This window comes from Serinus canaria, chromosome 8, assembly GCF_022539315.1.
Source record: "Serinus canaria isolate serCan28SL12 chromosome 8, serCan2020, whole genome shotgun sequence".
Lineage (NCBI taxonomy): Eukaryota > Metazoa > Chordata > Aves > Passeriformes > Fringillidae > Serinus > Serinus canaria.
This window is the reverse complement of record NC_066322.1, coordinates 5,862,742-5,889,311: the sequence shown is the minus strand read 5'-3', so window position 1 is coordinate 5,889,311 and position 26,570 is coordinate 5,862,742. Positions and strand designations below refer to the sequence as shown.

The 26,570-nt window shown below is 42.6% G+C and overlaps 3 protein-coding genes across 3 annotated transcripts; 1 reads left to right on the top strand and 2 right to left on the bottom strand.

The window, feature by feature from the left end:
- Positions 1 to 153: 153 nt before the first annotated feature.
- Positions 154 to 9,945, bottom strand: TXNDC12 (thioredoxin domain containing 12). Its single transcript, XM_009088723.4, has 7 exons — positions 9,718 to 9,945; positions 7,690 to 7,750; positions 2,867 to 2,919; positions 2,302 to 2,375; positions 1,628 to 1,697; positions 1,455 to 1,538; positions 154 to 1,032 (listed from the first exon to the last, which is right to left on the bottom strand). The coding sequence occupies exons 1-7, from the start codon at positions 9,806 to 9,808 to the stop codon at positions 953 to 955; spliced, it is 513 nt and encodes a 170-aa protein (XP_009086971.1). The 5' UTR covers positions 9,809 to 9,945; the 3' UTR covers positions 154 to 952.
- KTI12 (KTI12 chromatin associated homolog) lies at positions 4,540 to 7,683 on the bottom strand. The gene has a single exon (XM_018912439.3). The coding sequence runs from the start codon at positions 6,374 to 6,376 to the stop codon at positions 5,477 to 5,479; it is 900 nt and encodes a 299-aa protein (XP_018767984.1). The 5' UTR covers positions 6,377 to 7,683; the 3' UTR covers positions 4,540 to 5,476.
- Positions 9,946 to 10,450: 505 nt separating the features above from the next.
- Positions 10,451 to 24,845, top strand: BTF3L4 (basic transcription factor 3 like 4). The gene is made up of 8 exons (XM_050977204.1): positions 10,451 to 10,608; positions 11,717 to 11,780; positions 12,597 to 12,710; positions 14,692 to 14,893; positions 16,097 to 16,156; positions 17,024 to 21,036; positions 21,719 to 21,889; positions 23,715 to 24,845. The coding sequence occupies exons 2-6, from the start codon at positions 11,727 to 11,729 to the stop codon at positions 17,068 to 17,070; spliced, it is 477 nt and encodes a 158-aa protein (XP_050833161.1). The 5' UTR covers positions 10,451 to 10,608; positions 11,717 to 11,726; the 3' UTR covers positions 17,071 to 21,036; positions 21,719 to 21,889; positions 23,715 to 24,845.
- The last annotated feature ends 1,725 nt before the right edge of the window (positions 24,846 to 26,570 follow it).

The following is a 26,570-nucleotide window of genomic DNA, read 5'->3' as shown; positions in this document are numbered from 1 at the left end:
AAATAAATGATGTATTTTAATTATAAAAAAGGAGAAACCTTCAGCTGTGACAGTCAACATTAATAATCACAGCAACACAAACAAAAACATATCCCCCGCCCATGCTTAAGAACATAAAGCTACACCCTTAACCACAAAACACTCTCTGCATGCTTATGTTTAAAAAGGTTTAATTTTTTCACCCTGGTACAAAAATACAGTACAATGTGATGGCAAGGCATTCGCCAAAAACATTCAAAGAATAAAAGGGGAAACCCCGTAAAGCTTCAACATAACCCACCCTCACTTGATGGAACAATCAAAAGGTGAGTGCATAAGAAAAAAGTTAAATTTCTGCCCAAAGGCAAATAAAGATGAATCACACAGTTTTACACAATAATACATTTGCAGAGCTGATAATTCACATGCTATTTGGACATTCATGAAATGTATTCTACTTGGTGTCGTGGCAGAATTCATGGTTTTGGATATCTAGAAAACAACTGGCCCAAGAACATGCCCCAGTGATGGGAATGCCCTGTAAAAACTATGGGATCACATAATACCAGTGAGAAAAGAGAGATTCAACCCTGATTAGTGTCAAAATGATGGCTACTTCTAGTTTTTCCCATCACATTGTCCTCAAATCCTGCGTTCCCTACACACCTCCCTTTTAACACCAAATATTAGTGGTTTCTCAAACACACACAGAGATGTGTTTGCACATTACCCAGTTGCAAAGAACCACCACAGTGCAAACTGCCAGGCAGATAAAACACTGTAACTGCTGTGTGTGTGTGTGTGTGTGTGTGTGTGTGTGTGTGTGTGTGTGTGTGTGTGTACTCCAACAGGGTTTTTAACCTAACATTGCTGACAGGGGAATTATGTCCCTTCAGTGCATCTACATTCCTGGTCTGTTTAATCATTTCCTCTCAGTTTTGAAGTGATGAAAATGTATCACTCAGTGTATTCATTATAGTTCATCTCCCAGGTGCTTTTGTTTGAAAGCATCACCTGTCAGCTTCTCCTGGGCCTCCTTCATCCCTTGGACAACTGAAAGATTACACAGAGAGACACCAACCATTAATCTCAGGGTGAAAACATCAAGATGAACTGGTAATGAAAGTGGTGATTTAAAATAACACAGTTACAGAATGTAGATCTACAGATTAATCTGTAAGAAAAAAACAGTCCTGCACCCTTATCCCCACTATGTGTGGCTGGATTATGCAAAATCCATGATTTCCCATGCCAGAACTGGAGACAAAATTAGGTCCTAGAGATTTTTAGTAGATATTAAGCTGAATTATGATTCTGAATATGGTTACTGAGGCATCACAGAATCACTCACACTGTATTTAACCACTTTAATGTAACATAATTTAACACTTTAATGTTACACTTTAATGTAACATAATTTCTCCTCACTGCCAAAGCTTCATCTCACTAAAAATGCACTTCAACTCAGCACATACCTTGATCAGCGTTGGTATAGAAATACTTGTAGCTGGGGTTTCCTCTCTCATTTATGATTTCTGGATGGACTTTTCCACTGGGGTCTATGAAGTTAGAAATCCAACAGGAAATTTAGATGGAAACAATGAGAACCCAGTGCTGTGAATGGACACAACACCTGTGGATGCCTTACCCATGAAAAGGATTCTGGGAATATAACCTCCATCAGGACTAAAGGCTTCATCCTTTGGCTCTTCATCATCCTTCCACAGCAAGGCAGGAGAGAGTAAAGACATTAGCAAGACAGCTAACAAAACATGGTGCCTTTTAGAGAAACAAGTTACTGCCTTCAGATTCCTTCTACCCTGAGCAATTTACATCTTGAAGAGATGCTAAATAACTGCAGTATCCTCTACTGAGCAATTTACATCTTGAAGAGATGCTAAATAACTGCAGTATCCTCCACTCTCCAAGAGAAGAAAGTTATTTTTACCTACATAAATATCATTTGTGAAAACAATATTTTTTCTGGTCTGTCAATCTGCATTACCCACCCCACTCAGGGTACAGGAATATTTGATATGTACTGAGAGAATGAACAAAAATTCCTTTCTTGTGGAAACTGAATCACACAAGGTGCAAACTGTTAAAGAGACAATGGCAGAGAGCCAGGTTTATAAACACAATTAAAATAACCAGACTGAAAAAAAGTATTTTTAAAACAATGAGCTCTATCAATCAATCCTGAATGCCTATTTAGGAGTGCAGGATTTAAGATGTACACAAAACAGCATGCAACCAGTTGAGTCAGATTCCAAATACTTCATTACTAGGCAGAGCCTGGACAAAGAACAGAAGACAGCCTACCTCAAGGTTGACCATAACAAAATTATGGGCAAGTTCAGAGATCTCCTTGGATTCAGCAAACTTTGGCTTCAAAGCTAAAGAAAAAAATAAGAGGTATGTAAAAGCAGTGGAAAATATTTCAGATTTTCAGGTCAATATCACAATCTCCACTTCATCCCTCCCTCTGGAGAGGTGGCATTTCTCAATAAGCAGTGAGTAAATGGAATGTACGTATCCAACCCTTCCAGCCAGGCTCAAAACAGGAGGCAACTGAAGCAAATCTTGCCTGACAGCCTTGGGCTGAAGCCTGCCCAACACACATAGGTGGTTCTACTTGATCCAGTGCAACAGAAACAGAAATCCTGCTGTAAACCACCACTCCCACTCAACTATCCCGTCCTTTAAGGCTTAGCCATACACCCAGCTTCTTTGTTTGCTATGACAGTGCCAGATTATGCCACTCTCAGTGAAATACAAATATCATTATTACATTTTGGATCCAAAATTCACATTTCTCATGGCTACATGATGTCTGTACAAAGGTTCATTAGAAATTTCAGCAAGCTCTAGTATTCAATGCACTTACCTTTGCAAGCTCCACACCAGGACTTGTGTATGATAACCATAAGAGGCAAACCACTAACAAAAAGAATAAAGAAAATTGTCAAAGAAATTCTATCACATGTACAGTTTAATAGTCAAGGCTTCCTCAAAGGCTAAATGCAATAAAGCATTTAGCCTTTGAGGAAGGCAAATAAGTCAGAAATAAGAGATTATGGGGTGCTCTAAGACTGTCTTGCAAAAAGTTTTCCCAATCTTAAAACACGTGATAAAAAAATTTATTATAGCAGCCAGCCTATAACTGCTTGTCTAGAGGACACTTTCTCGGTTTAGATTTCTCAGATACACAACTGGTCATGCTTTTTTTTTCCTGGATTACTGGAAATGGTTAATGACAGAAGCTGCTTGAGAGATCTCAGGATGGATTTTCACGGCTGCTTAAGGCAATCCAGTGGATGACAATCTCTCCCCATTACAACTCACATCTCAGTCACCTCCTGTGAGTAAGGCCCTCCACTGAGCAACCAGCAAACCCAATAATCCAGCAAACCCTTTGGCTGCCTGCATGGCTTCCTACACATTTGTATGCTGAAACTAACTGTGATAGATGTGTCCAGTACCAGGTCTAAGGAGAGGGGGTCTGTGAGGAACTGCAGCCTAAATAAAGTGCAATGCAAAAGGACCGAAATTATTTTGCTTTCACACTTCCCAAATAATTCATTTTACATTTACTAGCTACACTACCCAAAGACTGTTTCCACACAATAATGATATGGCTTCCAGAACAGTAAGAACAGCCTAAAATTAGGTGAAGGAGACAAAGGAATCTGGAGAGAATATCCCCTATGGATACTTCTTTCAGGATATGCCAAGCAAAGCAAACTGTAAGCTTTCTCTTGACTCTAAACTCTGCACCATATTAGGGGATTAAAGTAAAGTCAAATTTTCATACACATGAATTATTAACACCTTTGCACTCAGCAACATTAATTACTAGCAGAACTGATGTATGAGTTTTTCTTTAGGTGTAAATAGGCATGAAAGGAAATCTCTACTTAGCAGTGCTCAGCAATGAACTTTAGAATGAGGAAAGGGTGGAAATGAAGCCATTAACATTTAGAATTGTTCAAACACAAATTTGCTATCTATAATTAACTGATATGTCATCAACTTTATATCTGCTTGCAGTAAGGAGCAAAAATACACATTTCCCTAGTAAAGCTTGCATTGCCTTAGTGCCCTCTCCCTGACTTCTTTTAATTGTTTCTATGGAGAGTCCAAAATTATTTTGCTTATTTCTTGAGGGGAGGCTGATTTAAGACTGGATTTAAGATTGTTCTTATCATCAAGGATAAGTGATTCATGATGAAAGAGTTCAATGGTCTGGTGGTCAGTACTGCAACACACTTTTAAAAGAGAAATTTTAAAAGCAGATTTTAAATGCAAGCGCTAACTTCCTTGAAATACCAACTCTTAGTGAGAACTCACAGAGGTTTGAGATAATTGATGTGTTTTCTCAGCTTTGTTCTCTTTACTTTGACTGGTAAAATAAACTTTTTTATATAAAAACATTTTTGTAGCCATTTCTCAGTTCTGCAGTGCATAAAGCCCCTTACAGCTGATGAGCCAGACAGACACTGTAACTGAAGTAACCCTTCCTGCTCCACTTCACCATTTCATCCCAGTGAGCACTACACATAAAATTAAAACCAAAAGCCACCATTTATTAGAACGAAGAATGAAGCATCCACTAAAAAGTGAGAAGTTTATATCAGCTGTACCCAAAATTGTTGGAAACTTAGCTACCCATCACAGCCAGTACAGACTTTTGAGTTTCACACAGAATAGAAATAAATATTTCTGTCATTTTAGCTCATTTTTCCTATGACAGCACTCATTCAAAAGCAATTTGTGTTTTTAAGGGTGTAAAATGATGGTTTTAAGGATGTATAATGACCTTGAAGAAAAAAGACATGACCAAGTTTTTTCAGTAAAATAGTCCTGCAAGTAAATTAAGACTTTACTCCATTTAAGGCACACATTTTATTATTAGACCTGAAACAGAGACGTTTGAGTCTGTTAAGCCAGCACCCTTTTGCAGTTCAGAGTTGAAAATCTCTCTTGGGTCAGACAGATTTTTTTGAAACAGTCACATCCTAAAAATACAGCCTGCTCCAGTTCTGGGCCTGAAGTCTCTTCTGCAGTTTGACATCATCTGGTGGCAGCTCTAGAACAACAATCTTATTCCAGGCACACACATGCCAATGTGGAGGGAAAAGTCTTCCCTACAGTCATCACCTTTTACACTTTCACATCACACTATTTGATTACTGGGGTTTGCATCTCCACAGGAGACTTCACTTGCTTGGGGACGTGCCAACAGCTCTCCTTTTTGCAAGATGCCAGTGGGGAGACGGCAGGGCTGAGGAACTGCTTCCCTGGAGACCCCCAGCAATGCAGCTGGCTCGGCTGCCGCAGGGACACGGCGTCCACCTTCTCAGAGCTGCTGCTGCCCAGTGATCCGATCCCCGACAGGTGGGAGCCGGGCTCTGCAGGATCTGTGCCTCAACATTCTTATTGCTGCGATTACTTCGGGGCCGGACCACCGCCCCTGCTGGGTGGCACAGGTGACACTTCACTGGATGCTGCGGCTCAGGTATTGCAGGAACATGCTGGCCAGCTGGGGCAGGTTTTCATCGCTGGGCTGCATCTTGGTGTAGCTGATGAACTGCCTCCGCAGCCGGCTCAGCTCGGCCACGCTGACGGGCCGGCTCAGCACCAGCCCCTCGGCCACGCCGGGGACGCGGATGGTCTCTCCGGGCTGTGCCCCGCTCCTCTGCGCGGCCAGCACGGCGGCCAGCACGTCCTGGGTGACGCGGTCCAGCTGGTGCAGGAAGCCGCAGGACTGCAGCGGCTGCGTGCGGGTGGCGCGGTGCGGCGGCGGCGGGGCGCTCTCGAACAGCGCGGCGCGGATGGCGCCCAGCGGCAGCGGCTCCTCCCCGCGCACCGTGAACAGCGGCCGGTCCCAGCGGCAGCTCGGGTCGGGCTCCTCGAAGGGCGGCTCGTCGGGGCCGCCCGCACCGCCGGCGCAGTGCAGGAGGCAGCGCGCCGTGCCCGCCTGCCGCGCCGCGCAGTACAGCTCGTAGCGGATGCTCCGCAGCTCGTTGCCCGCGTCCACGATCACCACGTCCCGCCGGCTCAGCCGCCGCTCCACCTCGGCCCGCAGCGCCGCCCGGCCGCCCTCCGCCTGGGTCACGACGTGCGCCGCCCTCTCCGGACCGCCCAGCGCCTCCCGCAGCTCGGCCGCCCGCCGGCTCTTGCCGCTGCCGGGCCGCCCGCACAGCACCACCAGCGGCATCGCCCCGCCAGCGACACCCGACCCGGACGTGGAGCGACTGCTTCCGTCGGGCACGCACACCCACAGCTCGCCCAGCCCCGCGGAGCGCCCGGGACAGGTCGGAGAGAATCGCCGCGCCCCGGCACGGCTCTGGCACCGCGACAGCGCCCTGCGAGGCGTCCCGCTTAAAAATGCCATCGCAGCACTTGATGGAACGAAGGGACCGCGCCCTCGCCCTCAGGGAATATAAAACCGAGAAGTCCCCAGCATCCCATGACATTGTGGAGTTTACAGAATTGAAATCAAAGGTTTGAAACTTCCTAGACCACCGGCTCTGTGCATCTCACTCGATGCATCCCAGATAATTTTATGTAATTTTACATCTCCTGATTTATGGTCAGACTTAGAAAAAAATAAGTACTTTTAGGTTTATATTTTCTTTGCTACTAGTAGTTTCTCCCAGTCCTTCAATTCAATAACACTCAAATGCTGCCGCGCTCAAATCAGCGAGCAGATCTGTGCATCGGCAATGAAAGGAGAGTGTGGTTCACACCCATCCCATCCCTTGCTGCAGGGTCTTTTTGAGCAGGAGCACTAATCCTGCCTAAACCTGAGCGCTCAGATCTTGCCATCCCTCCCACCCTCTTCTGTCTCATTTTAAAGCTTCCTCTGCTGCTGCTACAATTATAACCGTAAAAACTGAAATAATCTACTTTTTTCTTTTTTAATGCCAAAGAAACTTGTAAGACTTCTGAAGTGTACCATCTGGGTTAATTCAATGTCTGCACTGAAGTGTAGAACTTGCCAGATGGATCTGTTTGAGAGCAGAGCTAAATTAAACAGCAAACTGGAAGGCATGAGTAATTTCTGCTCATGTCAGCATTGTCAGATCTAGGTTATAAAGTTAAAATGCAAGTAGAATTTATAAGCATGCCATTCTCCTTCTTGGATTTTAACAAGAAGCAGAAGAAACTCTGAGAAAAGAAAGTCAAGATGTCATTTTGCATAGAGACATTGTTCTTTTTAGAATTTAAGCTTAGCCCAAACCAGGTTCTGTCAGTTCACTACAATTTGAAACTTCCAGATTTTTGCTGCAGATGGAAATAAAATACCTCATGCTGAGGCCTCATCTATACAGGCACAAGGAATTTTAGGGAAGCTCTTAGCACTGCTGAGTTTAAGGGCATTGAGCACCACTTACACTTGTATTTGTGTGTTTGAGAACCATATATTTCTTTACTGTGATAAATAATTATTTTCTTATTTCAAGGACATGCTAGGGCTTCAATCATTTAATTAGACTGCAGTGATTAAACCTAGGTGGTGCCTTAGCAAAGTTAACAAAACTCTGTATTTTCTCTTCAATAACCTGTAGGAATCTGAAGAGTCTCCTAAACCACCCTCATTTTTGTTAATAGAGACTCTTTTCTGTAGTTAAATTTAGGGCTGAAGTAGAACCATTGTGAATGCTTGTGAAGACAAATGTCTGTATTTAAAACTAGCAAACATACCTTGCTGCTGCCTCTTTCTTCCCATCTTCCAGTGTTCTCCAATGAATATGATCTCCAAAACCTGCCAGAGAGAAGGCTTTATAAATGCTGCATAATTTAACATGTCAGCTAACAGAGGAAAACAGCCCAACCCTCGAGAGTATTTTCAACTCATTTTATATTATTTTTTAAAAGACAACTATAGCCCCACTTCTGGAAAGACTTCTGGAAATATTTAGAGCCCACACCATCGTATGAGGAATCCCATTAAAATTAATTAACAAAAACATGCCATGCTCATGAATATTTCTGTATATGTATGTCAATCACACTAAATTCCCAAAACAGATATTAAAATTGAAGTGCCTTCTGATTATTTTCTGTTCTTTTTCAGTTTGTGAACATTTATTATCTGATGAATGACAAATTAAACATTTCAGCATTTGGCTTCCTAAATCCCACTGAAGGTGAACTAAACTGAAACTTAAAAATTTTGAGGCCAACATATGATCGTTAATTGCTCTAAAGCTATTATGCTAAGTATTCCTGCTGATGAAAATATCATGGAAGAGCAAGAAAGAACATCATTATACAGATTTCTGAGTGTTACAGTGACAGAACCATGCAGGAAGTATTTTATCTGGCATCCAGATAACAAGTCTTGTTATGTCAATTGACTTAAGAGTGAGTCAGTGTACATTTAACAGTTGCAAGGCCAGGGTTGGGTTTTTTTAGTAGCCAACACAGCACATGGCCAAAAGCCACCTGGAGAGCTTAGATGAAGGAGATCCAGGAGCTGTACAAAGAGGAACTCTTCTTAGAACACCTCCTCAGAGGTCTTGGTTCCAGTAATTAACAATTACTGTGCTGGATGGCCAAACATGAGCCTTGGTTTGCCCCGTCCCATCCCTAAGGGTTTGGATTAGTCAGGGATCCACTGTGCCTGAGGTGCTGAGGGGAGCAGATTTTGGGAGCTACACAGAGATCAGGAGCCACAGACTACCCAGTGAAGAAACAGGGGAAAGTGAACATTGTCTCCAGTAGACAACTATGGCAAAGAAGCTGGAGAAAGCCTAAAACAAGGCAAGTCTTTGAGACACCTCCATTCAGCATCCAGGAGGCGAGGACAGTGGCACGGTGTTTGTATTACCTGATCTCTGCTGATATGAGCAAATATGAACATAAGTGATGCAACACATCAAACAGATGAGCTCACAGCAGGGTGGGGGTGCCTCGTCCCTGTCCCCTCACAGCCACCCAGCAAGTGCTGAGGCAGCCCCCGACACAGGACTAGGTTTGTACGAGCTCAACACCCCAGAGCAAAACCCAGCTGGATTTGCACAAGTCACGTTTACCCAGAATATTGACAGCTCAGCTACTTCAGTCGAAGGCCAAAATGTTAAAACAGGGGAAACCTTCTATTGTTCTAGCTGGGAAACACTTTTCAAAAGCTTTTCTATATTTAAGACAAACCCCACTTTGTGGTGAGCTTCAGTGTGTTTTTAAAAGCATTGCCCAGCACATTACAGAATCTATCTTTGGAATAAAAGTCATCTGGGGAATTAAAGGGTGAATGGCTGGCTGGGGTCCACACCACAGCTTTGCTGTCATTGATCAAATTGGTTACAACCAGCCTTGAGGCTCTACGGCAAAGCCACCGCCTGGGGTGAAGCCCAGCCTCGGGTGAACGGGGCTATTAGACACGGTAATTAGGCAAGGAGCCTGGGCAAGACAGGAGCGAGGTGAGGAGCGGTCACGAAGGGCAAGGGAAGCCGAGGGCGGAGGGAAGGGCCATTCATCGCCTGCCAGGAGCCCGGCGGAGGCGGGCAGGCACGGGGCACTGGGCACAGGGGCTCCGCGGAGCCCTCAGGAGCGCTCCTGCCAGACCCCAACCGCAGCGGCCGAGACTCCGCAAAGCCCCCCCGCACCTCCAGAGCCCGAAGCTGCGCCCTCTGCCCCCGCCCGGCGGCTTCCCAAGGCTGAGGGGACCGGACCCGCCCCGAGTGGGGACAGAAGTTGGGGAAAGCCCGAAGAAAGCGTTTGTCTGACCCTTTCCGAGCCCTCCCGCGGCGGAGGCGGCGCAGGCCGCCAGCACCAGGCACAGGCAGAGGACGGAGGCTGCCGCGGGCTGAGCCTTCATGGTGTCGGCGCGGGCAGCGGCGGCACCCGGGTATGGCCCCGAACCTCCGGACAGGACAGGACACGCTTAGCTAGACTTTTTTTTTTTTTTTCTTTTTTTATTTTTTTTTTTCTTCTTCCCGTTTTTAAAGCCCAGGAAGTGATGTGTGGCGGATGTGGGCGGTGCGCCGCCCTGACGGCCCGGCCCGAGGGTGTCGGGGGAGGCAGCCGGGTGGAACGGTGTGGGGGGCTCGGGATGAGCTCAGCTCCTTACTGGGAGCCGAGACCCTCGGGGTAAAAGTCATCGCACCGGGGCCCCGGAGCCCTGGTTACTCCCCCTGGGCAAAGCCCAGCGTTATCCCGACCGAAGCAGACAGCGGTGGGTCGGGGGTGGTTCCGGGTTTATTCTCTCCTTCCGAAATAAACCTTTTTGTCGCGCTGCTCTCTCCGGAGTGTGCACAGCTGGCGGGAAGGGAAAACCGACCGCAAGCGCAGCGTGTAAGGAAGGGTTCGCTAAGGCGGACAGAGCGAGTGGTGACACTTTTGGAATCGCCGCGTCCCAGTTTGGGTCACAGGGCGCTGCTCCCTGCCCAAAGCGCGGGTGACTGCTGCTCCCTAGAGACTACAACTCCCAGGAGCGGTTGCGTGCCATAGGCACCCCGCCCCTCCTCTATGTAAATAAGGTGGGCGACCGCCCATCTGCGGGCGGGCTGGCGCTGTCACGTGGCGCGGCGCTTCCTTTCTCTGTGCGCCTCTCTTTCCTTCCTCGGCCGCCATCTTGTTCTCGCCGCGTGTTGGCAGCGGGGGCTCCGCCGCGCTCAGGTGAGGGGACCGGCTCTTCCCGTGTCCCGCTGTCTCCGTGTCCTACTACCGCCGCGCCCCGGTATCGCCGCGTCCCCGCCGGCTTGAGGCGGGCGGGGCGCCGCGGCAGCTCGGTCCTATCCTCTTGGGCAGTGCTGGGCCGTTCCCAGAGGAGAGGCCGAGCGAGCGACCCCCTTGTGCGGGGGCTGCCCTGGCTCGCGGGGCCGCGGCTCTCCCGTGGGACCGCGGTTGCACGGGCTCCTGTGGGATGAGCCGGGTTCCCCTCCCGCTCCCCATGCTCTGGGGCTGCCCAGCGAGCCACCCTGAGCCGCTTCTCCCGCCGCCTGCGGGGTCCCTCCGTGCGCCGATCCGTGCCCCGCTCCCGCTCTTCCCCCCATCGTTCCCGGCACGTGCGGAGATTTCCGGGGATCGCTGCTGGCTCGCTGGGGCAGAGCAGCGAAACGCATTCCTTTTGCTGGAAGGGCTTGAGGGTTTTTTTCACCCATTATGGATTTTCAGGGCTTTTAACCTATAAAGTTCCCTGACCCATGGGAGAAGCATTGGACAAACTTTGCAGTCACTGTATTGGATGAAAAGCTACCAAAAATTCATGTTGTAAATATGTCCATACACGAACTTCACAGAGTTTGGATCTCGCTCATTAGTCATAAGTGTCATAGATTCATTATATGAAAACTATCCCAGGTAGTTCAGTGATGACTGTGTCCCTGGAACCTCGTAAAGATAAGGTGTTTTCCCAGACCCACTTGTGTATGTGCTGGTTTGGGTCTGGTTGGAGCCAGTAATTCACTTACATACTAGCAGTAAACTGGCATCCTGGAAATTAGTACCTCGGCCTGATACAGAATGAAATGTCCTGTGGAGTCTGTGCCTCATCGTGGCACAGACACTTTAGCGAAATGTGGGTCTTTCCTACTGCAGGACCACTGTGGATTGCTTAGGTGTTGTGGCTTTAAAGCTCTGGTTTTGTGTGTTTGTTTGACCCGGTGTTTTGGGTGATGTTCTAGAAATTTGAAAAACCTGCTGCAATTGTAAAAGTACTCTTAAAATGGACTGACTTTTTTTGTTACTGTTTTGATGTTAAGTTGAACTTGTTTTTGCTCTTTAGACGTAGCACTATGAACCAAGAAAAACTGGCCAAGCTTCAAGCGCAGGTCCGAATAGGAGGAAAGGTAAGAAAACCACCAGAGATGCTTTAGAAAGCATAGGCTGAAGTTCATAGAAAGAGAAGAAAAAAAATATGCTTAGGCTTGACTAATACAGGTTTTGTGTGATCTGGCCTATAGCGCAGCTACCTGAAATGCAAGTTTCTTTCAGTTCACAGTGGTTGGATGAGCAGTTTCCAGTGTGCAAGCATTGTTTTAATTCAATGACTTGTTGTGACCTGTGAAAGCTCCAGCTAATCTCACCTGTTGGGTGTTACAGTTCTGCCTTTATGGTCTTCCTGTTGGGGATTTTCTTCTTTGTGCCTGCTTCAGGCACTGGCTGTGCACTGAGCTGTTTCTTTCTCAGAGCTAGTGGGTAGTTAATATGACCAATTAAAAGGCATGTAGTTTGTTCAGTGTAGGTAGTTATCCCCTGTCATAGGGATGATCGTACAAAAGTTTGCAGACCAGGAATTCCAAAATTGCTGTCTGTGGAACACTCTGAAAGAGTTAATGACTTGGTTGCCCAAGTGGGGCTATTTGTGCTTTGTTTTGGAAAAAGTATCTTGGAGAAACTTCGTTATGTATTGCTTAATATTAAGTAGTATTTTTGTAGTTTGGTTTAGTGGAAGGGAAAATATGCTGCTGTTTGGTGTTTCTTAAAAAACCTAAATTTGGGAATAATGGCCAAAGCTGTAGGTAAAGAGAGATAAGTTAAGAAGTGTTTTTGTCTACAGAAATGTCTCATAAACTTGAAAGATGTTGCTCAGACTGTGCCCTGACTTGCAATTACTGTTGTGAGATTTTGAGCAGAGCTGACTGTTGTCTCCTGATTCTTCCCAGGGAACAGCTCGCAGAAAGAAGAAGGTGGTGCACAGAACAGCTACAGCTGATGACAAAAAACTTCAGAGTTCCCTCAAAAAATTGGCTGTAAATAACATTGCTGGCATTGAAGAGGTATAGTGAAAAAATAAGTGTTTCCTATTTGAAATTAGATTCACTCTATTGTTTTGGTGGTGGTGTGGTGGAGTTTGCTTTTGGTTTTGACAACAGTTTTATCTTCCAAGCAAAACCATAGAGATCTGGTTATTGAGAGGTAACATTGCTTAATGTATTATTGCCTTATTGGCATAAATGTGTATGTGCCTGGAGAAGGAAAGGTGAAGGTTCTGCTGGCCAGGCAGTGTGTGGCAGAGGTAATAAGCTCTGTGCTCTGTGTGTGTCTTGCATTCATTGCAGAACAAAACTTCTCTTCATTCTTGACTTTTCTGAACTTACTCTACAAAGAGCAGTAAATGTACATGGACTGTGCAGGCATATCGAGAGCAAGTGTGGTGCAGAGTATGTTGGAAGGTTTAGAAACACCCTAAGTTTGTATTATCAAAATTAGGACCTTTTACTGCACAAAAAACGCTGGAATTGTTTGCAGTAGTTACAGGACATGTTTTTTAAAACACTGCAGAGACTACAGAAGCAGCTTCTGTGTTAATGTAAGTGGGAATGTGAAGGTTTCAGATGTTCCTTGAATACCTCTAATTTACATGTATTAATGAAACATGTTTTCCATAACTGTGTAGGGAGTGACTCTTATGCATGAGAAGAGGAGGAGGTTTCTCCATGGTGAGCTCAGTGTGGCTGTAGTACTTGTATTACTTGGTTAAAGAAGTGCAGTATTTATTCTGTGATGAATTAATTGAAGCAGGATTGCAAGGTGCATGCAGAAGTCACTAAGTGCATTCCTCCCTTCAAGGGCAAATGCAGATTTGGTGTGGTTTGCCTGTAAGTTTTCAGACCTCTGTTACAGAAACAGTTCAGTTTGTCTGTTTTCTTAAGCTTAATACTAATATGCAGAGCTGTATGAACTAAAGAGAGACACAGTTCTTCTTAGTGTATGTTCAGGTTTTTTTTTTTTTGTGCACAAAGCACAGGATCTTTATTCAGACACAATTATTAAGGAATTTAAATATCTCAGTGTGGGAAGATGATGCAAAATGTTTCCACCTTGATAGCAGGAGACATAATTTTGGAATGTTTTATTCAAGTGAACGCAGGTTGACCTTTGTAAGCTTCGTGCAGCTAGAAGAATAATGTTGAATCAAGCATGAGTAACACATTTGTGTCATTTTGAAAGAGGCTCTTAAGTAACAGGATAATTGTGCTTGAAGCCTTTACCATTTCCCCATGGGCAAAGGACAGGATATTACTTAGTTTTGCAGGAAAGCAACACACCTGGATTTCCTGTTCAAAACATATTTAGAACTCTGCTGCTGTGTGAGGATTGAGAACTTAGATGTTTCTGTATTTTAGATCTCATCTTTAGTTCTGAATCCCTCTTTATTCCCTGTAACTTAAAAATATTGCTTAATAATTTTTTCATGTGGGTTTAATACCACTGTTGTGTTGGATGGGTAGAACTCTCTTCCATAGTAGTTTATCCATGCCTAGAAGAAAAGTGGCCTTTCTAAAGCAGGCCACTACACTGGCTGTAAGATAGAATTTGTGGTGATTCAGAAGGCCAGGGAAGGAGAGCAGGATCACTGTTTGGTGTCCTTAGTGTTCAGAGCCCTTGTGGAATGATTGGGAAGGTACTGGCAGTCTGTTCCAGTGCAGTTGGTACCTAATCCCCCAGTGCTGCTTGTGCATCCCTGCCCTCAGCCAGTGTGAGTCCTGTGCCTTTGCCAGCTGGGAAGAAGCAGGAACATTTTCCTGGTAGGTGACACAGGTACCTGTGAAAAGCAATGGCTTAGCCTGATGTGGCAAGGCTGGAGCTTTGAGTTTAGATGGTGTTAATTCCAGGTGCTTTTATCATGGTTGTATTATCCTTTAGAAGGAGTGCTAGTTCTGTAATTTTGGTATTTCAAATCTAGATTTTAGTTATTATGCTTGTGTTACAAGATGCTGCAACATTTAGGTAAATGTTATTAATATATTTAAACAGGTGAACATGATAAAAGATGATGGAACAGTTATTCACTTCAACAACCCCAAGGTTCAAGCTTCCCTCTCTGCCAACACTTTTGCAATTACTGGTCATGCAGAGGCTAAACCGATCACAGAAATGCTTCCAGGCATCTTAAGCCAGCTTGGTGCTGACAGCTTAACAAGTCTCAGGAAGTTAGCTGAACAATTCCCAAGACAAGGTAGGTCTTTTTGGAATCTTTCATAGCTGACTTAAACGACATATGAGCTACCAAAAGTTTTAACCCAAATTTAACAACAGCATGTGACTTAAAAAGTCAGAAGTGTGTGTGTATGTGCTTTTATTTATTTGCCACTGTTGTGCAAGTAGAGGGTGGGGGAACAACTTTCTTTTTATCTTTGTTGTTTCAAGATTACATAGGCAGGCCGTGATTTAAAAGAAATAGGTAAGTCTGGCATGCTGTGATAGCAGGTCTACAGCTGTGTATGGCAGAATGCTTAGGGGAAAGCAAGTTTTTACTTGGAAAAACTCAACCAGTTCTTTTTGTCAGGGAATCTATTCTGTTTTCTTTGTTCATACAAAGCATATTTCTATTGCAGTTGTAGAAGAAGCTATATGTTCTTCCGCTCTACAGTACACTTTGGAATCCAACCAAGACTGTAAAAAAGTTAAAAATCAAAGTTTTAATGGAAAACTAAAAAAAAAAAAAAACCAAAAAAAAACCATCATTATGCATATGATTCTGTATTTTCTATTAATTTTAAAACCTTGGGAGCATGGGTGGAAGGGTATAACTCTTACTGCAATTTTGCAATCAAAAAATGAAGATTAGGTACAGTTCCAGTTAGACTGTTATGGCCATTAAGATGACAGTAGTTGGATGTGTTGCAGTTGTGTTTGAAATGGAATATACATCATCTGTTCTAACGCTTTCAACACACAGTTATTCCTTTTAAATCAGTTTTAATTTCTCCAACATTCACGTTCAGAGTTTAAGTAAAAGTAAAGGGTTTTTCTTCTTTAGTAGTGTGTAAAATACCTTCTAAAATTTGGAGAGATGGATCATCATAAGCATATTTGAATAATATGATGTGTTGGTCACTGCTTGGTGCCATATTGTTGCATTGAAACATGAGACCTCACCTAGAAAATTGAGTCATGCTTTGGGTTTTCCGTATCATTTGATCTTTTCAAACTCTTTATGAATACCCCATAGCATCTGAAGATGACTCTGCTAATGCTTTGCTGTCAGAATGTCCCCAAGGAAACTTTTTGGTCATGCTGGTAACTCTCAGTACCTGGTCATTTGTGTGGTTGTCACTACTGGGGATTGGGGAAGTGCTTGTTTTTTTCACATGCATGGTTTTGTTGTGTGTCCCTGATGCTGTATTATGAGAACTCAGCACCGAATTTATTTTTATAGTGTTGGATAGTAAAGCACCAAAATCTGAAGATATTGATGAAGAAGATGATGATGTCCCAGGTATGCACATACACACTTTTATGTCCACTTAGTATATAAATATTTTAATTAATTCATTTAAATGTGTAGCTTTTGATGTGATCATACTCCTTCCTCACTTGTTGAAGGAGGTTTCTTATATAGGACAGCATTAAAATATTGTTTGGGATTCCAGCTTTTGGAAAAGAGATTACCTTGTGCAACTACCTTAATTATTGAGTGAAATTAGGTTAAAATAGTTTCAGTGAGGTTTAACAGGTATCTAAATATCCAGACAGGGGTTTAGGACTGCAAAATGACATAATTGGTATATTTACCAGGTTGTTTTCATATCAGGGTCTGGAGTGGGAATTTTTATTTCTGTAGCAGAAAAAAAAAATTATGTCAGTGTGTCTGGAAGTTAATATGATAAGTTCTTTATTTGTCAGTGAAATTTATCAAAAACCACATTCCACTGTATCCTTTGGGATGGTGTGTTAGCTAAAACAGCATATGTGGGGACCAGAGATTCAATTCCTCCTGTCTTGGCACTGGTTAATTTCTTTGTGACCTTGCATAAAATTCAATTCTCTAAAATGGCAGGCATTCTTTAAAGAATGCTGATGCTCAAAACTCAACTGCAGCTAGTAAAGCACCTTTGAAAATCAGCTCTTAATCACTTAATGTTAGAATTTTCACTGTTGGAGTGTTTCTGCATTTCTAGTTCTTTGTCTGTGTTTAAACAAACAATATTTTCTAAAGCCCTTTGAAATCTGCCCATAAAGAAATGGTTTCCCTAAGTGTAATTAAGTATTACTTAACCTTTCCTGTAATTATATGCATTTTCATTAAACTTAGAAAGGTAATCTTACTGGGCATTACTGTATTAAATATCTTCATCTTTTTCAGATCTCGTAGAAAATTTTGATGAAGCATCAAAGAATGAAGCTAACTAAAACATTAATAGTTCTGGAAGCTGGCATGGACTAGATTTAAGAAATCAGCTATGTGGTTCCAAAGTTTTAAAGAAACAGAGAACATCATCTGTTAATAGTTCAGTAATATAAATATTTTGTATTTTTATGATGCTGTTTGTTCAGCATTTTCTGTCAGTTGATTTTGCATTTTGCACTTACTCCCAGGATCTACTCTTTTGGTCAAAAAGAAATGTCTGTGCAGTTTGAGGGGTGTGTGTATGTGTGTGGGTGTACGTATAGTGGAGAACAAATTGGAGGACACATATTTAACCATTTACCCTTTTCCTTTGGAAGTAGAAATAAAATAAATCTTCAGCATCATTACTTTGATTATCACCAAATAGTGCACAGAGGGAGTTAAGATTAACGTTTTGTCCACATTTTGTGACTGAAGGCATTACACCATTAAAACTTGGGGTTAATTTGCTGTAACTATTGTACTTGCAGGTGTGTTTCTCAATGTACACATATTTGTTATCAACCTTGTGTTGATCCCAGGATGTAGGGGAGATGAGCTGTTTTAGCGGCTTGTTTGGTACAGTAACTTTTTAAAAACTTGGTCTCATCAAAGTGTGCTTTTTTTAAACCTTTTTCAATTTTTTTTTTTCTCTAAAGTTTTGATACAAGCTAATATTTGACTCCTTCCCTGTAGACTTAGCAGTATGTTCTCCTGTTGGTAACTAAAGTATTTCCCAGTCAAAAGAAAAACACCTTGGTTCTCTACTGTCAGGTCACTTCCTAAGCTTGCAGGTCTGGTTGGTAACAGTCCAGTGCACCAGTTTTGCACAGTAACAGGTTTTTGCTTGAATAACTTCAAGCTGTTCTCTTGGCATGACTGCATTTACTAGCAGCTGATGATCCACTCATTCTTAGGGCACTAGGAACTAAATGCACTGTGTGAACAATGTTTAGGGTGGGAGGAAAGAGTTGTTGACACTTTGCCTTGCTTCCTGCTGGGCAGTCTGTGCAGTGACTAGCTCTAAAGGGATTTTTTTTCTTTTTTTTTTTTTTTTTTTTTTTTTTTTTTTTTTTTTTTTGCCTGTAACTTACCTTGGCCTATAACCTACCTCTAGGTTTGGTGTCATCTATGTCGTAGCTTCTTACAAAACAAATGCTCCTCAGGCATAAGGAGGACATTGGGAGGTACTGTTGGTACAGTGCAGTATTTATGACCTTTCTTTAAAATGCTTAATGTGAAGCCGTTTTCTCAGAGGCTCTTTCAAGGTTCTTGATGTAATGTGCATTACAGTATAGTTAGACATCATTGTAAACTCTGTCAAGGGCAGCTGTGGCTTACAAAAGCCACTTTGGTTTTTTTTCCTCTACATCTGTCACTAAACTATGGCTTAATTGGAACATATCAGCTTTTGGTGTAGGCTCATATGCTAGAGAACTGTAATAGTACAAGCAAACAGTCCATGAGTTCTGGAGACTTCATGAACCCAGGGAAGTAGAGCTGTAGTGGTTTGGCAGCTGAACTCCTCGGTTCATTTTCTAGGCTTCGTTCAGTTTTTCCTGTTATATTTTATATACTACGTGGATCTTACTACAAAATAAAATAACAGTACAAAAGAGGAAATGCTCCCTCCTGTGTGTTGTCTGCTCCTCCCACCAGCACTGGCTGAGGAAAGCAGGTGGATGCAGCAGCTGTTTGAGACAGCACTGCATTCTTGGTGACAGTGACCAAGACGCCGGGCTAGGGAGGGTCCTGTTGAAGCTCTAGGATTTCACACTCCCTATACTCACTCCTATTTTCTCTGTGCTGTTGAAAGAATCTCTTGTTTGTTGTATGGCTGATCAGCTGCAGGTGATTTGTTGTGTTTATAAGGAGGAAATGTCTCCACAAATGTGTGCTCAGGCACATGGAATTGCCTTCTGCTATTTCTGTGAGCCCAGGGAGCAAAGGAAGGACACTGGTATTTGCAGTGTTCCTCCGTTTGCTTAAGAGGCACAAGTGAAGAACCCTTTCAAGTAGCAACTGTACAGAATTGATATATGGGACATCCCCTTCCTAAATATTAATCAGATACTGAAAATTCCTGCTTGTTCATTCTGATGTAGGAGGTATGTCAAAAGTAATTTTGTGAGAGACTAAAAGTAAGCCTTGGAAACAATGATTCCCTCAGTTTATATAGCTGAACTTTCTGATTCCTACAAAATACTGATTTAGTTTTTGCTCTTGAATTTACATGTTAAACCCTCACATTTTTCCTGTGTTGACAACCAGTAAACCAACTAACTATGCTAGCTTATGTAGTTATATTATCTCCAGTTTTTTTCACTGTCTCTGGAAACAGTCAACCACTTATGATTTGCTGCTGGAAATACTACAGCTTATCAATCATTAAACTGATTTTAATTAAAAGTAGCCCATAAAGGCTGTTGTGGGAAAAGCTCTTTTTCTTTTGTATTTATTCATGGTATAAGACAAACAGTGTTTGTACATGCTGATGGAAATGCAAGGTTACTAAAAATAGCTTTGGGGAGCGTTGGTAAATAAAAACTCCCCTTATAAAGGTGAACGCTAAGTTCTTTGCTTGGCTCGAAGCATGGTAACCACCGTACTTCTGAAGCCCTTGTGCTTACTTGCTCTGTACTTAACTCTGCTGATGTATTAAAAATACTGGTAATGCTACTGACATGCCAAATAACTTAGCAGTGATTGGAAAGTTAGGGAGATGGAACAGAAAGGAAATGGAAATGTCTCCTGGATTGTATGTGAGGAAGTCAAAGCTCAACCAGTGAAAATCAAAGAATCAGCAAATGTGTGAGACAGCAAACACTGACCTTCCTGCCCTGGCTGCTGGTGCATTTGTGTAGTTCCCTAGTTTATGGCTGGGAAACCTGGGTCTGGCTGGCCTCTCTGAGACAGGAGAGCAGTCTGTAAAAACCTGCAATTGTTTCACGATCTTCTCTATGAAAGAAATACTTGTGTGTGATGGATGCCGGGGGTTACAGCGCAGGCAGTGGAGCTGGGTGCATGGATTTCCCATGCAGAGCTGGAGAACAAAGTGAATTTACAGCTGGGAATGTTTGTAGGGTGGAAAGAGTTAATATAAAAGGGATGTTTAATGCACAATACAGACCTTGGATTTTTTATTTTTAGCTTTTGTTATATAGCAATACTTGAAGAGTGCACAAGAAATGATAAGGATGAATTTAGAACTGCTGTGGAAATATGTTGATAACTTGCTCATATTTGTCAACTTTCCATGGGAACTAGGAGTTGCTATGAGCTCCCTTCTGCCAAGATCTTCACAAATAATGTTTTGGATTTGGTGTGTAGAAAATGAGCCCTGGAGGCCCTACAGCTGATTTAATTAGTGAGCAGTAGGTTGATTAACCAGTGTACTTGTTAGCAGGAAGGAACTGAGGAAACCATAAGAGCACAGTAAGGCTGGACTATACATGAGAAGAATTCATGCCCTTACTGAGGAAGGTCTAGGAGGAATCCTCCTGAGGTTCCTTGGAGTCAGAACCCATGGAGCTCTGGGCAGTAGGAATTTGCAGAGGGCTGAGCAAAGTGTCCCTTAGCTGAAGTTGAGTGAGTGAATTCTTCCATTAGGACTGAAGATCAGTCTGCTCATATTATTCAAAGGCAGTAGTAGTTTGTTCAACAAAGTGAGTAGTCTTTATTCTGAGGATCCAGATTTCACTAATTAAATGATCCCTGTTTTGTACTTGAGCAAATGAAGTGGTGCAGAAGAGAAGCATATCAGAACAGCAGCCATAGCAGCTTCACAGAAGTGACAGCACAAGTGCAGGGAATGGTTATTTGCCTTTAACTGCTTTCCCATTTAATTTTTTTTTTAATCCCTCCCTTTTAAAGACCAGTTTCCAGACACTGAAGAACTTAATGGATTTATCCGGAAACATGAGGGCTGCAGTATCAATCAAGGATTTGGGGAGCAAGAGAAGACACTATTTCTAAAATTGGTAGTCTTGGTATGTTTGGGTGGAAGCTTGGGTTGGTATCTAGAGCAGGGTTATTGGGGCTTTCATGTCACATCTACCACTGTTACTGGACAAGAAAAAACCAGACTTGTACATCTTCCAGGGCCTTGGTTTGCCTTTATTTCAGAAGTACTGCTCTGCCTCCTCTATGTACTTTGTAAGTTAATGAATACCAAACTGGATGTTTCTTAAGAGGAGAGAGCTACATCTCTGTGCAATTGGTATAAAAAGCTACTTCTGTGTGATAAACACATAATATTTGGTGGGTTCTCTGTGCTGTTAAACTCCCTCTCACTAAGCAACAGACGATGCTGCTTTTTTGTCAACTGTTATCTGTCATTCTCACATATTAGACAGCATCTCCTTGAATTTTGCATTGCAGGTAGATTTTTGTAGCTAAGCTAAATTAGTTTCCTCTTTGAAGTAAAAGGAGATCAACTGCTCATTTGAGTTCTTGAAGTTGTTTGTGATATTTTTGTTAAAGTATGAATGCTAAGGCAAACATAGAAACAAAAAACCTTATTCCAAGGCCTTTTGACCTTTCAGTGCACATATCCCTTCTGAATAAAAGGAGTTATGCAACCTCATGCACTTTCTTGCAACAGCCTTGTTGCAGCTATAGTAACTGCTTATGTCAAAAAGTAATATTAGAAAGTATTTAATGTATTTTTAGATTCTGTCTAATGCAACTTAGCTGATAAAGAAGAGCCAGTGCTGTGAGACCAGCTCTCTACAGACATTGGGAAGTGTGGCGCAAACAACATTTTGAGAACAGCAGATCTCATTTTGAGGCCGTGTGCGAAGCTGGAAATTTCCAAGCAATGCAAATTATTGCCTGACATAGGTAAGTGAAGATGTAAAATCTCAGCAGATGTCAGCAGGATGCCAGACCTTTGCACACCAAGAGTGAAGTTCCCTGTAAAGCTTTCACTGTTCTCTGGCTTTTCTGCTGTCAACAGAACAAGGCTTCCCCTTCCTTTGCTTTCCCAAATTGATGCTTGAGGTCAGCTTGACCAGTTTGCTCTGAAGCTACAGGAGCCCATCTTGTTTCCTTTGCCTCACCACCTGCCAATGAGCTTGAAATTTCTGGGAGATAAAGGTTAACCCCCAAAGAGGGAAGTGTTTGCAGGCAGGCTGGGTGGGGATGGCCAGCAGCAAAGCAGCTTCACAGGCTGGACTGAGCTGGCCTTTGAACCATGCTGCTTCCAGGGTCATACTGAGTTTGGGAAGAGGGGAGTATTGGCCATATTGAAGCCTTGGGTGATGATATTGTCAGACCCTCTAACTTGCAGTTTGTTTCTAAATTTTTTGTTGTGAAATAGGGATTCTGCCCAGTTCACTTTGCCTGCACCATGGGCAGCCCAGCATGCCCTCACTGCCCTCTGCCCCAGCCACCCCACTGCTCCACAGCTGCACAGCCTTTCCAGTGAGCCTTCCTGCATGTCTCCTAGGAGAACACAGATTTACTGGGGCAAGCTGCTGAAGTTTTGATGTTTCATGCTGCAGGTTCTTGTTCACTGAAAATCACTTTTAAATTTACTGATTAAGATATTTAATATGGAATTTCCACTTTTGTGACAAGATCTAGTTTCAAATGGTTTCTGATACATGCTGTTGAATTGAAAATAACAGGTTTGCTTACAGTATTGCTATAATCTCCAGGGAGTAACAATGCAACTGAATTCCTGCTCTGTTCATTTTGAAACCTTTGCTCTATTGCTAGAGACTTGGCCTGTTCTGTGATTGACACTTGTAATTAGTGACATTTTGCATGTTTCTGAAAGAATGCAAATACAGCCTAAAACAATTTTTACTTTGTATAAGGATTTCTTCCCCAGTATGTCCCAAGTTTCCCACAGCCTGCTTCCACATTTTGACTGAAAGACATCAGGTTTTCTCAAGATCTCCTGATGGATATTTGGGCAATTTGCTGAGGCTGCCTTCTATTTTGATACAAAGTGATGTCAGTCTTCTGAAAAACAGGGGATGTGTTATTTTCTAGTCTTTATCACCTTTCAGTAGCATGATTTCAGTGTTGTTGTAAATTATTAACTTTTGAACACAGGGATATTATTGCCTCTAACTCCTCTCCTGCCCTTTGAGTTACAGGGTTGCTTTCATTGGCAGTGTGCACTGAGAAATCATGTTGGCCACTTGCAGCCCTGAAATTGTAATAGTTTATCCCATTACACGGTGATTTTTCCAGCTCAGTTCTCCTGAGAACCTTGAAATAGGTTTTCCATAAAAATATTCAAGACATTCTTTTTTCTTTTAAAGGCTATAGTCAGATTTGAAGGGATAATCTAGCTATTGTTTCTAGTGGAATACATGTTCTATCCTGATGATTTTGTAAATTATAGGGGATTTTTATAGTGCAGTCTGGGTCACTGAGAACCTGGTGAGTTCTTTGAACAAGGCTTGTTCTTTGGCTACAATCAGACAAACATCATTAGCATCTTAACTGATGGAAACTCTTCCATGAAAAATGCACAGTCTTACTGGTTTTAATCTGCACAAGCGCTTCATGGGTTTGCAGTAAACTTTAATAAAAGGTTTAGGTGTCTTATTCCTCCATTTCCTCAATGGCTCACAGCAGCATCATCAGGAATGCACACCCATGGTGTTTGTCTTTGTGTGACTGCAGTTCTGTCATCTTCCTTTCTCTATAGATGTTGTGGTATTGTCTGAGAAACAGGACTGCTGAATTTGACTGCCATCACAGTGTGCTGATACTTTCAATGTGCTCAGGTCCTCATGTTCATTATGGTTCAGGATGGCCAGTATTTGTTGGAAAAGAAAAAAGGAAAGTAGTAACTACTCAGAGCAAGAATTCACTTGCATTGAATAAATATGGTGAGCAATTCTTTTTATTAGTTTCTCTCTTGAGACATTAATCTGCATTAAAATTTGTATGAGATCTGCCTTGGTTTGATTTTTCCCTTTTATCTGAACACTTAGATAAGCCAAGATAAGAGAGAGGTGGTTAAATACTTGTCCTCAATTACTCATGCCCTCATAATCAGCCCCATGAAAAATTACTGCAGGAGGAATTACATGCATTGTTCTACTTGCACAATAAAAACAAGCTTTAACAGTTGTTCCTACCATATTTAAGTAATCCTGTTAAAGCAGAAACATTTGCAAGTTTTATACTTGGAACGTCTCTCTGATTTGATAAAAGCAAAATAAGACAGATGTCAAAGATGCCAAAGAGCATTTTTCTTTTCACCCCTTCTTTTCTCTCCCCCAGAAGTGCAGCTTCTTGATGTAGGTGCTGTTATTTACTGTGCCCTATTTAGTTCTGTATCATAGTCTAAATTGTTTGCAAGGGTTCTGGCACTTTGAAATGGGGTACCAGCCTTTTTTAGCAAACTCAAAGCATTCATCTGACTGACTGCTGAGGTACAAACATGAACAACACAGAGACATCTCTCACTGAGATGTTGAGGAAGTAGCTGGTCAGGCCTTCCCAAGTGTCTGACTCACAGCACTCCACAAAATCTCAATCATGTGATTTAGCAAGGCATAAATAAGCCCAAGGTGGTTTTTTATAGGCTTAATTACACACAGTGAAGCAATGTCTTTTTGCTTGAGCAGGGAGTTGCTACACTGCTGTGAAGGCAAACCAGTGCCAGGAGAACAGGAAGGTTCCAGCAGAGCCATGGAGTTCATGAGACAAGCAGGAGGAGTGTGTGTGCACTTCCATGGCACTTGGTGGTGGGGTTTGCCTGTGATGGTAAGACAGATTGATTCCCCGTTTGCCATCACTGCTGACTCAATAAATGATATGATCAAGAAGAGCATGTGTGTTTCAGATTTTTTGTTGTTTGTTTGTTTGGGTCTTTTTCCCCCTCATATGGACTAGTGAAAGAGAAATGAACCAATGGGAAGTGGGCATGCCTGCCTAGAATGATTACTGGTTGTATTTTGTCAGGAGATCTTTACATAACACCAGTGACACTGTTGTTCCTTTCACTCAACTGTGACTTAATATCTGTAAGAAATCATGATGGTTTTGAGGGGACATTAAAGATCATCAGTTTCACCCCCCCCTTGCTACATTCCAGTGTCTGCAGGATTCTAGACTCATCCAGTCCATGTCTAACACCACACCTGGCAAATGTGAATTTTAAGTATGTTTCCATGAATAAGGAGGCCAGCACAGGCTGGTATGTGAAGCATTTGCTAAGCTTGTACAACTGCAACTGCAGTGGGATATTTTCCACCATTAGGGGAAGGGGCTGGAGCCAATGCCATCCCAGCCACAGCTGGGATAATGCTTGGACCCCAAGGATTGCCTGTCAAGCACAGAACGCAGGTGCTCAGGGGAGAACACAATGTTCCATTAATATTGCATCACTGTATTGTGTAATCATCCTAACTCCTTTGTTGGACTGTGCTCTGTAAAAACACTGAATAAAAGATGTCCCTTTACCTTAAACCTCCATGGGGATTGGAAAATTAATGGCAGCTGGTTTTCAGTAGTTGTGAATGGCAGTAAAGTCCAGTTACAGGGCTCAGGGCTTCTTCCTTACAGAAACAGCAACAATGTCCCAGCATGATGGCATGGATGATAGGATCCATCCCACACATACTGCCTTGGAAACAGACATAAAATCATGGAATAATCACCATTCTGTGAAAGTTGCATTGGGGTGTTTGTCATCAGGCAAAGCACTCTTGTTTACTGGTCAGCTTTCATTTTTATGGCCTGTTAGATTAAATGGCATTTTTACCAAGGTCAATTCTTTTCTCAATCAAAGTCTTTAGTAGTAGGGAGCACTTTGAAGTCAACTTAGAAAGCACATTCAGCTCTTTCTAGTATTTGAAGTTCTTTGTCTATTGCATAAATTACAGGCCTAATGCACTCCCCTTACTCCCACACATGAATATAATTCACGTAAATTATATTGAAATTCAGTCTGTCTTCCCCAAGCCTGAATTTATTAATCACTTGGACACTGCCACAGTCATGAAACCATGAGCCTACCACAATTCTTCTGGACTATCAGATTTCTTTCTTGTAGCCTCATTCTTTTTATTCAAACACTCTCCCATAGCATCTACTTCCTTGTTGCCATGCTACATAAAGTCCTGGCTCACTTTTGGCTTGGCTGCCTTATTCAGCCAAGAGACAAGATATCAGTTATTATTTTTCAGATGCTCAGCTTCTTGCAAACTATAGGGGGAGATATTTGCTCATCAGGTTTTTTCCCAGTCTGAAGCACTCATTTTCCTTGGAAGAAAAGAAAAATCCAGCCAGCAAACAATATTTTTCTGTCTGTCCAATGAAAGAACCCCCTTGTTGCCAAAGGGAGAATGAGGGAGAGGGACTGCTCTGTTTTTGTTTCAGTTTCAAGATGTTTGGCTTCTTTTTGCACATGGGTACTATTCTTACCTTTTGGTGCTTGGAAACATGACCTTTCTATCCAGACTGCTTTTCACTTTATTCCTTTTTTTGTTTTGCTACAATTTATATAAAACTGTTATATAATTAATACAAAATCACTTCTTAAAAAAAATAA

What these genes read in the sequence shown, in the direction of transcription:
- KTI12 (XM_018912439.3), bottom strand. Translation starts at nt 6,376, where the DNA reads ATGGCATTTTTAAGCGGGACGCCTCGCAGGGCGCTGTCGCGGTGCCAG.
- TXNDC12 (XM_009088723.4), bottom strand. Translation starts at nt 9,808, where the DNA reads ATGAAGGCTCAGCCCGCGGCAGCCTCCGTCCTCTGCCTGTGCCTGGTG. An exon ending in TTGTTATGGTCAACCTTGAG is followed by an intron (nt 1,698 to 2,301) that starts GTAGGCTGTCTT and finishes TTGCTGTGGAAG; the next exon opens with GATGATGAAGAGCCAAAGGA. An exon ending in CTATACCAACGCTGATCAAG is followed by an intron (nt 1,033 to 1,454) that starts GTATGTGCTGAG and finishes GTAATCTTTCAG; the next exon opens with TTGTCCAAGGGATGAAGGAG.
- BTF3L4 (XM_050977204.1), top strand. Translation starts at nt 11,727, where the DNA reads ATGAACCAAGAAAAACTGGCCAAGCTTCAAGCGCAGGTCCGAATAGGA. An exon ending in AGGTCCGAATAGGAGGAAAG is followed by an intron (nt 11,781 to 12,596) that starts GTAAGAAAACCA and finishes GATTCTTCCCAG; the next exon opens with GGAACAGCTCGCAGAAAGAA. An exon ending in ACATTGCTGGCATTGAAGAG is followed by an intron (nt 12,711 to 14,691) that starts GTATAGTGAAAA and finishes ATATTTAAACAG; the next exon opens with GTGAACATGATAAAAGATGA.